Raw genomic sequence first — 13,002 nt, 5'->3', positions numbered from 1 at the left:
TACTTAGCACGTAGTAGCACTTCTACGTACTTAGTCTTAGCTAGCTAACGCTAAGTATAGTAATAGAACCTATTACTTATAATACTAGATATAAAGCTATTAGACTAGTAACTATATAGCTAAGAATTATAATACTAAGAATAATTATTATGTAGCTAAGACTAATAATTACACTACTAAGACTAGTAGTTATACTACTAAAACTAATAATAACTATACTAATTTTACTACTAATTCTATAGTAGCTAATTTCTAAATTAAAAAGTCTATAGCTAGAAAGTTAGTAGTAGTAGCTACTAGAATAAGCTCTAATAATAATAGCTTAAGTATTATAGTATTAGATTAAAGGCTATAAGTAGATAACTCTAAGTAGAAAGCGTAGGTAAAGCTATCTAGCTACTACTTATATTAATCTTTTTTATTCTCTTACTTAGTATTATAAACTTACTATAAGCACTACGTTAATTAGAGTTCTAAAGAGTTATAAGTAAAGTACCTTTTAAGCTCTTCTTACTTAAGAACTTAGAAGTTCTATCTAATAATTTAGCTAGTATCTTAGAACTACTCTTAGCTTCTTTTTTCTACTTCTTATAAGTGTAAAGATCTTAGTAAAGCTACTTATAATACTTTTAAGTATTCTTAGTACTTTAGCGCTATTATTAAGTTAGTAAAGAATTAAAAAGAACTAAAGAGAAGAGAATTATAAACTTACTTTAGAACTATAGTAATTTACTAGACTTATAAAGTAATTATATAGATCTTAATTAGTAAAATAATAATTATAAAAGTTATAGAATAAATAATACGTAACCTAATAAAGTTACTTAAAATAATTAGCTTTCTAAATATTATTAAGAAGCTACTAATAAATATAATACTTATACTTAAAAAGTTAAAAAGCGTTATAGTTAGGTAAAACTCTAACTTACTTACGTAGATAACTAGTGTACGCTAGGTATAGATAATCTAGAAAAGTTTTAGATATAAAAGTTTTAGCTTTAGACTTCTTATAAAAGTAACTATAACTATAACTATTACTTAGAGACGCTTACTTCTCTTAATCTTAAGCGCTTTAGTTTCTAATATAGTTAGATTACTAAAGGCCTAAATTCTAAGTCTAGAAAGTATTATTAGTAATAAAGATACTACTTTTAGAGATAGGCTTAATAGTCTTTTAGATATTCTTATTATTAAGATTATTAAACTAAAGAGCTTTATAATCTAAGTAGGTATACTTAGTGTATAACTCTAATTACTTATAACTCTTATAGAGGTTATTATTACTAAAGCTACTAGTTACTTTAAAGCTCTAATCTAGTTAATTATTAGAATTTATAAAGCTTTAAGATAGTTAAGTAGTAGAAGCCTAATTATCTTAAGTAAAGCTACTAGAGAATAGGCTATTAGCTACTATTATTCTAGAAAGAGAAAGTAGAATTTAAGTAGTAGCGTCTTTAAGTTAAGTATAGTAAAAAAGTTAAGTACTTAACTATAGAGCGCTATTAAGTAGAGCGCTATTACACTAAGCGCTATTATACTAAGTACTAGCTTATATATTATAATTACTACTACTAGAGGTATTATAATTAGAGCGTAGAACGCTATTATAGTAAAAGCTAGAGTACTAATACTTATAGCTAGAGTTAGAGTTAGAAGTTAGATTATTAGACTAAATTATAATAGTTAGCTATTAATTTAAGTATAAAAGTAAGAACTTACTATAGTAATAGAGAGAATAAAAAAGTAAGTAGAGTAGTATATTAAGTAGAGTAGAGAATTAAGCGTAGAGCTTAAAGGCGCTAAGGCTTAAAAGCTAAGAATCTTAAGTAGATAAGTTAATTAGATAGATAGCTTATTAGCTTAAGCGTCTTAATAATATAAAAGTAAATAATTATAGTAGAGAAGAAAAGAATTAGAGAACTTATTATTATAAAGTTTCTAATTCTAGTCTAAGCGCGTACCTACGTAGAAAGCTAGCGTAGCTTATTAAGCTATTAATTACGCTATAAACTTTATCTAGAAAAGATTAAAAGCCTAGATCTTACTATTAAAATTATCTTTTACTAGTTAAATGCTTAGATTTCTATAGCTATTAGCTATATTCTAGACTATTATAAAGTAATTTTTAAACTAAGAAGGTTAATTTCTAGACTATTAGGCCTTATTTAAATAAGTAAGAGCTTACTACTATTAGTATTAAATATAATTAAACGCTTAATTAGGCTATAACTTACTACTACGCTTTAAATTCTTAAGCCTAAACTCTGCTAAAGTATACTAATTATAGTAGATTTAATAGAATTAATTTTAGTAGAGTAGATTAATACTTTTACTACTCTAGAGAGTATATTAAAGTTAGAGAGTAGTTATAATTATTTAATTATAAATATGTAATTACTTAGCTCTTAAGTATATAGCTAGAGATTTTATTTTAACTTTTTTTTGTAGTAGATTAATTATAATATACTTAATTATCTCTAATTATTAATTATCTCTAGCTCTAACATTAGGGTATTGGGAACAACACGTATCGCGAATTTCCACGAATGGTAGGAGAGACAAGTGGCAAGAACTTTACTCTCCTTCATCCAACGGCGGATGTCCAATCTGCGGTGAAGCACGTCGTTCGCGCTTCGTTCGAGTACCAGGGTCAAAAGTGTTCGGCAACGTCTCGCCTGTACCTTCCAGAGTCTCGATCGAAGGAGTTCATCGACACGTTGGTCGATGATGTGAAGGGTATTACTCAGGGTAACCCACACGAAGATCTCGCCGCCTTCATGGGCCCAGTCATTCACCGTCGTTCATTCGAAAAGATCAAGGCTGTCATCGACGAAAGTAATCAGGATTCTTCGCTCAAGCTTCTGGTTGGTGGTACTTATGATGACTCTGAAGGCTTTTACATCAAGCCAACCGTCTACCTCGCAGACTCGCCAGACCACAAGCTTTTCAACTATGAAATCTTCGGTCCTGTACTCGCAATATACGTCTACCCTGATGCGGAGTGGAACCAGGTTTTAGAGAAGGTTGATCAAGCTGGTGGTAATTTCGCGCTCACGGGTGCTGTTTTCGCCAACTCTCGTATCGCTATCCGTGAGGCGGAAGACGCGCTACGCTACTCTGCTGGCAACTTCTATATCAGTGAGTCGTACCGGAACAGCGCTCAGCGCGAAAGCTAACGAGCCATCAGACTGCAAGACCACCGCCGCGCTCATTGGCCAGCAGAGCTTCGGCGGAAGTCGCGCAAGTGGAACCAACGACAAGGCAGGCTCTTCGAACCCAATGTTTCGGTTTGTCTCTCCACGGCAAATCAAGGAGGAGTTTTTCCCGGTCGTTGACTACCGTTACCCTTCAAACAGCTGATTTGCATGCCGCTGATTTCAGGGACTGTGACACGCGTTTGCAGGCGGAGGTCTTCCATTGCCGGAAAGCATGCTTCAAGTAGAGACTTTAGCAGTTCAGGCGTGCGATTTCGAATGCACTCTCCGCCATAGCGGGATGAGCTTTCCATAGCAACTCCGTACATACCTTCCTTTGACATCTTACCGTGCGGTGACGCTGCGACGCGTGCGCCTGCCCAGGTCGCGGCTGCGGGCTAAGGGTGCATGATGACCAAGCAGACCCACTTTGCATCTTAGCGTCGGGCGCGTCCTGATCACAGCCGCCCGATGCCGCGCTGTGGCCAGGCCAGCACACTCAAACCTCAGCTTCAAGACAGTTCGGCGACCGCCCATCCAGTGCCGTTAGTCAACAAACATACGATTACGCGTCAAGCACACAGCTACGCGTTGAGCATCAGTGAGAGTTGGTTAGAGGAGGCCATGGCGCGACCGCACGATTCGATCGTCATTTCTAGAACACGTTACTTACTATACACCTCCAGCATTCGCGACACAATACGTTCTTTCTTAATCATCTCTTCACTCTGAGGATTGGGTGCCTCATTTCGGCTTGCATCACCGAGAGATGTGTTACTTTGGCATAACACAGTATGTGTGAAGGAGGGACATGCGCGTCCACTTCCAATTGTTACCGCGGAGATGTTCTGAGCGTTTCTGGTGGGTACCATTTCTCCTGAATCAGATTCTACTGATACCTGAGCTACTGACACAGATCTCACATGTGGCAAGATCAGAGAGAGCTATGGTATTGCCCATGAGGTCTTGACCAAAGCCTTAATTGTCTCGGCTCGTGATCGGGGCTTGTATCAGGTGGCTTGTCCGCCAGAGATATGTCTCTCAAAAGCAAGCCTTGATAAAAAGAGTGAACTATTTAATGTACGACCTCTTACAGGGCAGAGGCTTGACTTTACCAATACAAAGAGATCCAGCTTTGTTTACCGAAGACAACTAGCTCGCCCCTACAACTCCCAATCTCATCACCGATACCACTTGAACCCCTGGGCTACTCCACTCGCACACAGCAGGTCTACTCATCCAGACGCGAACATGCTTCCTGATCACCTCAACGGATCCTTCAGGCGATACAAGAAGGATACAGACTACTTCGTTACATGGCTGGCCGTGACTGCGGGAAGCTCTGGTTTTCATCTTCAAGAGAACTCTGATACGTCCGACTCTCCTCAACCAGCCGCTCGTCAAGGCCCACGGCTGAAGGGAAAGGCTAGAAAAGAAGCCCGTGAACGGGAGAAATCGGTAACACACAGATCTTCACAGAACCTTACCACGCACCAGCTCATGGAGTGCGCGAAGCATATTGCATCTACGAAACCGTCGCCATTTCATGTACCCCGTTCTGTGTATGATGCGTTATCAAATGCCCTGGTTGCTCGCGTGGAGTGCTCTACCTGGTTCAAACTGCAAGAAAAGTGTTCGGGTAATGCAGACCTCCAAAGAAGCAACGATACGCACAGCCACTTCAACGAGACGTTAGAAACTGTACGTAAGCTGCTTCAGCCATTTGTCCAGCGTTCGGCCAAGTCGCAACGCGCTACAAAGTCCGTATTAGCTGCTGCGCCGGGGTCTAAGAATACCTTTGGGGTGCTCGAACGGACGGGTATATCCGACAAGGACGAGGACGATCAAGAGGAGATTCCACTAGCACCCAAACCAGCGCCCAAGCCAGCGTCAGACTCCAAGAACCTTCCCGGGGAGACTTTGTATCAACTTGATTCAAAGGGTGATACGCTGGTGGCCATCCATTGCTTGCTCGAAGACTTCTTTGAGCTCCGTCTCACTGTTCGACATAACTGGAAAATCTTCATGGACACAAAAGGAGCCCTCGCCGACCTCATGTCCACTGCCGCCATGACACAATGTGCAAACGAGGTTGCTTGTACACTTGCACGTGATTTCACGGAGAAATTTCCAGACATCAAATCCATGGGTGAGATTTTGATGTTGCTAGTTGAGCCAGAAGTAGAAGTAGGCCTGCACATCCCTACTGAGCCTACGACAAGACCGGAAGATGAACACACAATCTCAACAGCCGACACATCAGCGCCACAACAGACTGAGTATCATAAGTTGGCCGCGGAAATACTCCAGCACACCTACCTCAAAACGTTCCAATTTACGGAGGATTCTAGCGCGCTCGAGGGAATACAGAACTGTCCGCGTATCAACCTTGCTGAGGCCTCGGACGAGTTTAAAGAGTATAAGCGTCGGGGTGATGAGGCCATGACTCCGCTCGACAGGCTTGAAGGATGTTTGCGCACCCTCAAGAGCATACACTCAAAGGCAGATGTCAGTCGACAGAAGCTACTCCCTGACGCTGATAGCTTTACCCGCATGTGGTATGACGCTCTCACCCCAGCATCTGGTGCTATCAAGCCTGGTGTTGAGCAAGTTATGGTAACACAGATGTTCCTGGACGTACTGACAGCAACGCATCTCCAGGATGGCGGCTCTTGGCTTAATAGCCGAATCGATGAAGTGTTCGAAGTGATCTTCGATACTGACATGGCTCTTCTCGACTTACACAAAGAGCCTCGTCCTAAGGATGCGACAGCGGATACCCTTACTCTTTCCGCGTGGCCACACATCCCAGGTAAAGGTGCTGCGAACCTTGGAGACGCCACTGATTTCTTGAACGTATATCTCGGGCTCAACCCCGTCTGGGCTGGTCTTCGACTACTCTACCGCTTTATTGGGGTCAAGCTGCAAGAGACTGACCAATTACTTGTGCAGGGGCCAATCTCTTCAGCTGCACATCTCCAAAATGCGCTCTTGCAGCTCCGCCATTCCAATGATCCGACTAAAGCAATCCTTGAGAAAGGATGGGAGATGCTCGATATAGCGATGGGACATTTTGGAAAGAAGAAGATCTTTTGTGCATCAGACGTACCAAAGACTGTGAAAGACTGCTCCGCACGAGCTCGGCTAGCAATGGGTGCCAAGGCTCATGACTTTGCGAGGAACAGGCGCCGCCTGGACAGAGATACACGACCCTTGAAGCCGCGTTCCATTGACCTTTCAATTCCCATGCTACGCGCCATCATGTACAATTACCAGCACCAGCAAACCATGGGCGGGTCGATGATCAATGCTTACGAAAGTCGCATTATACAAGCAATGGATCGTACATTATCCACCATCGAGCACATACAAGTTGACTTCAGAAGATCGAATCCAGAGAACTACCTGGGGATATTCCGCATGCTTCTGTCGCTCGATCTAGCTAACTGTATGTTCAACTACGCCAAATCAGCGAGATTGTGCTCGCAGATGCTTCAGGAAGCATTGAATGTACTACATGGAGAGCGCAGCAATCGGCATCCTTGCCTTCTCCCGGCCGATTTACTGGAAGCAGAAAAGGCTGCACTACACGCCGCCAGAAAAGATATCGACACTGGCCTGGTAGTTTCGAAACACATGGAGCATATAGCAGAGGTCTTTGTTCAGTACAAGGATCGGTATGGGGGCTTCAAGGAGGAGCTAGAAGGACGGTGTCGGTAAGCAGTCACTTCCGCTACCAGGCGAAGTTTGGTTAACGTGGATACAGGAAACTCCATCTCCCATATCCCAGCGCCATCTCGCCGCCCGAATTCAGTCGCCCTATACACCGTGACGAGATTCGTCGGCAGATGAGGACTGACCGCATGTCTACTTCTCACCTCCTCTCTTTACGGGAGAGTGGTGAGCCGGAGAATTGCCCTACGGAGCTTGAGGACTGGATGCTGAAGAAGAATGAGACACAAGGAGAGGACAAAGACAACACGTGATGCTATTGTGGGGGAAGTAGTAGGGAATGAACATGTGCATGATAGGGTCAATCGATATCAGCCGCTTCAGTGAATGGACTGAGTTGTACTTACAATACCCTGAGTGCACTGAGCTTCACTCGTGACACATCCGTTTACTTTGCACAGCCCCCTCTTCCCCATAGCCCAAGAGCACCCTTTTCTAGTCTCCCCCCTTCCATAAAGCTCCAGAAACTCACCGCGGTTTCCATTCTCCATCTCAACCACACTCGTATTTGCTCAACCCGCTAGAGCAAACAATGATGGATACACTGTACGTATGAACCCTTCTGGTGCTCGAAATATATACTCATTACTGCAGTACCGCATCTACCGTCGCCCTCTTTACCGCCGCCGTCCCACTTCTCATCTCGCGTCTCATCATGAGGTCACCAGTCAACATCAAGAACTGGAGTCCCTTCAAGATCGACGCGCTCGGTATTGTAACGCTCCTGGGCGCCGACGCGGTCCGCAAGTCCCTTGGCCGCCTCGTCTACTCACCTTTCGAATATCTTCCTCTCCTCGCTGGTCACATCTTCGCCGATAACTCAGTCATGGAACCGATTCCAGGCTTTGAACTATACAACATCACCGAAGGCATTAAGGCAACCGATCTAAGCGCTTGGTTTACACGCTGGCTGTCGTGTCAGAAGCTGTCGTACAACTCTACGCGGCTTGAGATTCAATCTGATCATCGTGTTCCTAGACATCCGGCTGAGCAGTGGGTTGGATTTTGGTTAGCTTTCTTAGTGAACACTTTCTTGATCATCTGGCCGGTGCTGATACAAGACTGGTATGGTCTCGCTGCTTCACTCAGTCTTGTCGCTCTGGTTTTTGTTCGAGTCTGCATTCTCTCCGACTTCCGCGGTAGCATCGACGAAGCTATCAAGCAGTTGGACAACCAGGCGACAAAGAAGAAAGAAGTCAAGCTCTTCATCACCGTGCCAAACGGTAAGCGTCTGACTGTCATTACCACGACTGACATCGCGCAAGATGTTCTGCTCACCGAAGCTCGCCCAGCCTCCGAGAAACTCCACCTGGTGAGCCGTGCTATCTGCTGGCTAGCTTTCGGTGTCCACGCTGTCACGCTAGGCATGGCCTGCCTTGCTGTCCAACTCCTGATCATCACAATCACACTGGTCTCGTCTGTCGCGATGATACAGGGCTGGTTTTCGGAAGGGTCGAACAGTGATGAAACCTGCATTGGTAACCGTCTGTCCATTACCCAGAGCCACGACGGGAGCGCTGGTAGCAACGCTAGCCAGTATGTGTGTCTTGAGATGACCGAAGCGGAGGAGCAGAACATGGTCGCGTGGTCTTTCTTCCCAACGCAGCACAACAAGCTTTGGCTACCGACGTATGAGAAGTTCAAGGAGGACTTCAAGGCGACACGTGATCCAAAGATATTGGGATCATGGAAGAAGCGTATGCAACTAGCGCATGCGAACGCCAATTCTGGGCAGCAAACACAGTAAGAGGCATGTTTCCTGCTTCATCTGAGCTGTAGGGTACGAGATGCGAAGGTGCATCCGATTTCGTGGTTGTTGTAGGTAGAAGCGTTGAGCATGACAGGCGCGACTGGCTTCGTGCGTCCCGTTGCACCTGCCTCATGAGACGCTCTACCCTAATGTTTATAGAACTACAATACCAACCCCAATGCTCCTATCACATTTTTGATATGTGACAACATCTTTATGCCTTTGCGCACAGTTAGAAACGAGCCGCAGCGGCTAACAAGGTCGACGACTGCTTGCACGTCGCCGAACTGATCTCTAGGAAGGCCTGCGACTGCGGCGAGCTCTTTCAGCTGCAGTGGCCGGAAGGCAAGCGTGATCGACCGAAGAATGTTTTCACAGTACTCTGTAGTCTCGGCATCTTGAGCCGCTATCTGCAGCATCATTCGCTCGTAAAGCGGGTTGAGTTCTGACAGCAGTGTCCGCAGCATCTTCTTATCTTCTCTATATTGCGGCGTAGTTCAGCACTGCGCATTCCTGAGATTGTTGTACTGCAGTTGGGTTAACCTTGACCTATTTGAGCTTCTGCGTCCTGATTGAGTGAAGTCAATTGAAACCCTTGTGGGCATCTCGGATGACGACCAACACAACTACCCTACTTGTATGACGGAAACCCTAGTAGGCCGGGAAGACTTGATATAAGATACAGTATCTCGCGTGAATGCTTGCTGGCCTTTCTCTCTTATTGGCTAGTTCCGGCCGACCGGGTTTTCCGCTACACGGGGAGGGAGGGTTAGCTTCTATCCAAGGGAGCAGAAGATCGGTGTTTTGTGCCGCAACATCTCTGCTTGTGAGGCATGCTTCGAATATGAAAGGAGCCTGCTGGTCCTCTCGTTATTGTAGCCATCATCCCGTGCTTGTTGTCTGCAGCTTCTCATTCGTCCGGCTATAGTGTAGGCAACAGCATGCTCCTCCCGAACCTGACTGCCTTAGCAACTCTTCTCACAATCATCACTGCCACGCCTACCCCTCCAGAGAAGAAGAGCGCGGATAACGGAACCTTTGAAGCGCTTGTCAAATACGAAGTCACTTGCCGCAGCGGAGGTAACACCCTACCACGCTGCTACGAAGGAGGCTCGGCTGGCTGTCACTGCACTAGCAAAAGAGTGTACGACTGCCAGAATGCAGAGTGTAGAGAATACTGCAGGTGCACCGAGTATGCGCTCCCAATCCTCCACACGCCCACTGCTGCTACCCATCAGAGCCACTCCTTGTCTTATCTTTTTCGACCTCTGTAAACATAACTCTAACAGTGATTACAGAGCCTACTACCCCCAATGCCCCCACTGCCCCTCCTAGGTTAGAATCGCCTCCGCCAGATACCACTCCGCATGAGGACTTCGACGTCGATATCATCTGGGAGAACGTGGATATTCGTAGCGATTTTAGATCGATGCGTAAGAGTTCGCGGGGACCGATTGGGCGCATTCTGGTCGACTTTGGAAAAGTGCTGGAGAGTGGGATGTTTGAGGTGATTAGTGTGAATGCGAGTAAGCATATGTTCTGTGCGGTGGTGGCCTGTCAGAAGAATAGAGATGAGGGAGTCGATGATCTATTGTGGACTGTGCTCTAGGGGCTGTTTGCGTGTTCGGTTGTTGTGGCTCTCTCGCTCGTAGTCACAAATATGATCTGTTTACATGACATATCTCTGATGTATACGTGCTCGTCCTGACAACCACAACTTACGATATTCCTAGCGCACGCCCGAAGGCGCCTACTACCTAGGTATCAAGCGCAATCTGCGCCCACTACGCATCAGTTCTGCGTATTGCTGCTTCTTTTCGCATCGCAAGCTTTGTGTCTTTCCTTTGTTTGTTGTGATGGTGTCGCTATCTGGTGCCTGTACGCATCTCGTGCAGGCGCTATCAAGCTGCTTGCTCAGTGTCAGCCAAACAAGGTAGCAGTGTATATCATGCTGCACGTTCAATTCCATCCGAAGGGCAACCGCAACGGCAAGTTACCAACGACATTATGCAGCACATACCCTTACCCCAGAACCCGACAGTTGGCTACATCGAAGTGCCTTGCCTGACCGATCAGGAGTACGACGGAGGGGATCTCGAGACCTTTCCCACACGACAAGGATGGTCTAGCAGGACTGCTGTTCAATGGAAAGCGCTGTTCGACAATCCTACCGAGGATTTCATCGCCTTCATGCAACTTTGGCGATACTTCGGATACATACGCTCGATACTGGAGTTTGCGACTTTGCAAAGCCTCACAAGCCTGACGGCGGATGGAATAAGGGTGGTCGACACTACTGATCTGGCCACTCGAACTGACGATCATATCAGAGCGACTGCAGGGGGCTACGAGACTCCGGATGCAGACTTTCTATCGCGTTTGAACCGGTCGACTAGACTGTTTCGTAAACTGGAGACTACTGTTAACCCCAAGATTTCGTGCGAAACGTGGACGACCGAAAGCAGCTCGAGGAGAATATCTTTGTACCAGTTCATGATCACCTTCAACTTCACTGATCCGCTTCCTTCCGATATCATTGATTCGATCTGGTTACTTCATGACTTTGTCACTGCCATTCGCGAAAACTTCCCACCCGCGTTGGTAGTTCAACAATGGCCGAACTCGGCAGGAAATGACAGAAACAACTGCGAATATTTGCCCGCCATGTACAACCCGGGGGAAATCAACCAAAGAAGGATGCTGAATAGTGGTTGGTGTCCATATCGGGTACGAGAGTGTGGCTCACGGATGACGATGACGGATTTGGTCCATGTCGCGAATATGCAGAGACCAGACACCCTTAACCATTGGCTTTGCACATCTGAGGCCTGTCGCTTTACGTGCATCGACAATGCTGATTACCAGACTCAACATGCAGCAGGCTGCACTGGATGCTCCTTTGTGGCTGCAAATGTCGAGAAGATGAGTGTGATTTTGGAAACAGATTCTTACCCAGTCATTGATATGTATGGGCCCATCACGTCCGAGGGCACGATGTGCTTGAGTCCTGTTGAAAGGCCAGGTGCAGCAACTGCTCTGATACCATATGTTGCCATCTCGCACGTTTGGTCGGACGGACTAGGCAACCCTCACGAAAATTCGATACCGTCTTGTCAGCTCAGCAAGTTGGGTGAGCTAGTAAGAAATGTACCTCATGCACCTCACCTGGGTCCATACTCGTCCTTCTGGTTGGATACGATCTGTTGTCCAGTTCAAGATGGTTCGAATATACAGCAGATGGCCATCGCTAAGATGAAGGCTACATATGAGAGAGCGTCAGCCGTCTTAGTGTTAGATTCGTCGTTGTTGATACGCACGACGGACACTCTTAGCGACGTTGAGATTTTGTCTCGGATCTTGTGTAGCAGATGGACTAGTCGCTTGTGGACGTTCCAAGAAGGCGCCCTTGCCCAGAGGTTGTTCATACAATTTGCGAATGGCCCATACGACCTGCACCTGGGGCTTGACAAATTGATGACGAGCGTAATTCCAAGCATACGGCTGGTAGCGCAGCGATCCATTCTCAATCAGGTGAAACATCTGCTTTATCGAGCACCACCCCCGGACCAAGTGCGACAGTTATCGACTTTAGCGAATAGCGTATGCTACCGAGACACAAGTGTCCTCTCGGATGAACCATTGTGCTTAGCTAATTTGCTACGCCTCGAAACTCACAGGTTAAGTCAAATTTTAGCATCCGATCCGCAAGCTAGGATGATAGCTTTCTGGAGACTGCTCTCAAATGTACCTTTGGATTTCGCTTTCGATGGCCACCCGAAGTTATCTCAGCCAGGCTTTCAATGGGCTCCGAAATCTTTACTGCAGTGGCGGTATCCGCTTATGAAAAGCGTGAGCCCTGCTCTTCATCCTCGGAGCGCAGAAATAACAAGCATGGGTTTGTTGTTCAATGCACCAGGTATTGCCGTGGACCCGAATCGCAGGAGCGAAATACCCGCAGATTTCTACCTCCGAACCGCTAGAAATAGATGGGTCTTTGTGCATGCCTCGGATAAGCTCCCGAACCACGACAGTAGTTCAGGACCGCTGCTGATGATATGCTTGAACGAACTTCAGGAAGACGTCATAGATTCGACTCCCGCAGTGCTGGTCGAACTGCTCGATCGTGGTATAGTTGGTAATCTAATCGTGCGCCTTATCAAGCCGGTATTGACACGCATTGTGTGGGCGGAACATGTTGATGCCTTCGTAAACGGAGCAACCGATACATCTGTTATAAGTAACGAGGCAGAAGAGCTGGGTTGGGCGTGGTGGTATCTACAGTGATTACAATATTATCTTCTTTTTTGCATAACACTCATTCGGGTG

The 13,002-nt window shown here is 45.9% G+C and overlaps 3 protein-coding genes across 3 annotated transcripts; all 3 read left to right on the top strand.

The window, feature by feature from the left end:
- Positions 1-2,546: 2,546 nt before the first annotated feature.
- Positions 2,547-3,360, top strand: J4E79_002851 (uncharacterized protein; the record flags this gene model as incomplete). Its single annotated transcript, XM_049351748.1, has 2 exons — positions 2,547-3,138; positions 3,188-3,360. The coding sequence occupies 2 exons, from the start codon at positions 2,547-2,549 to the stop codon at positions 3,358-3,360; spliced, it is 765 nt and encodes a 254-aa protein (XP_049214386.1).
- Positions 3,361-4,445: 1,085 nt separating this feature from the next.
- Positions 4,446-6,914, top strand: J4E79_002850 (uncharacterized protein; the record flags this gene model as incomplete). Its single annotated transcript, XM_049351747.1, has 1 exon — positions 4,446-6,914. The coding sequence occupies one exon, from the start codon at positions 4,446-4,448 to the stop codon at positions 6,912-6,914; it is 2,469 nt and encodes an 822-aa protein (XP_049214385.1).
- A 547-nt stretch (positions 6,915-7,461) lies between these two features.
- J4E79_002849 (uncharacterized protein) lies at positions 7,462-8,673 on the top strand (the record flags this gene model as incomplete). The annotated part of the gene is made up of 2 exons (XM_049351746.1): positions 7,462-7,472; positions 7,521-8,673. 2 exons carry the CDS (start codon positions 7,462-7,464, stop codon positions 8,671-8,673), a joined length of 1,164 nt encoding a protein of 387 aa, XP_049214384.1.
- Positions 8,674-13,002: the final 4,329 nt, after the last annotated feature.

Source organism: Alternaria viburni, assembly GCF_023758015.1.
Source record: "Alternaria viburni strain BMP 2772 chromosome Unknown scaffold_4, whole genome shotgun sequence".
In the NCBI taxonomy this organism is placed as follows: Eukaryota; Fungi; Ascomycota; class Dothideomycetes; order Pleosporales; family Pleosporaceae; genus Alternaria; species Alternaria viburni.
Note: the sequence above shows the minus strand (reverse complement) of the source record. Positions and strands in the feature narration are given on the sequence as shown.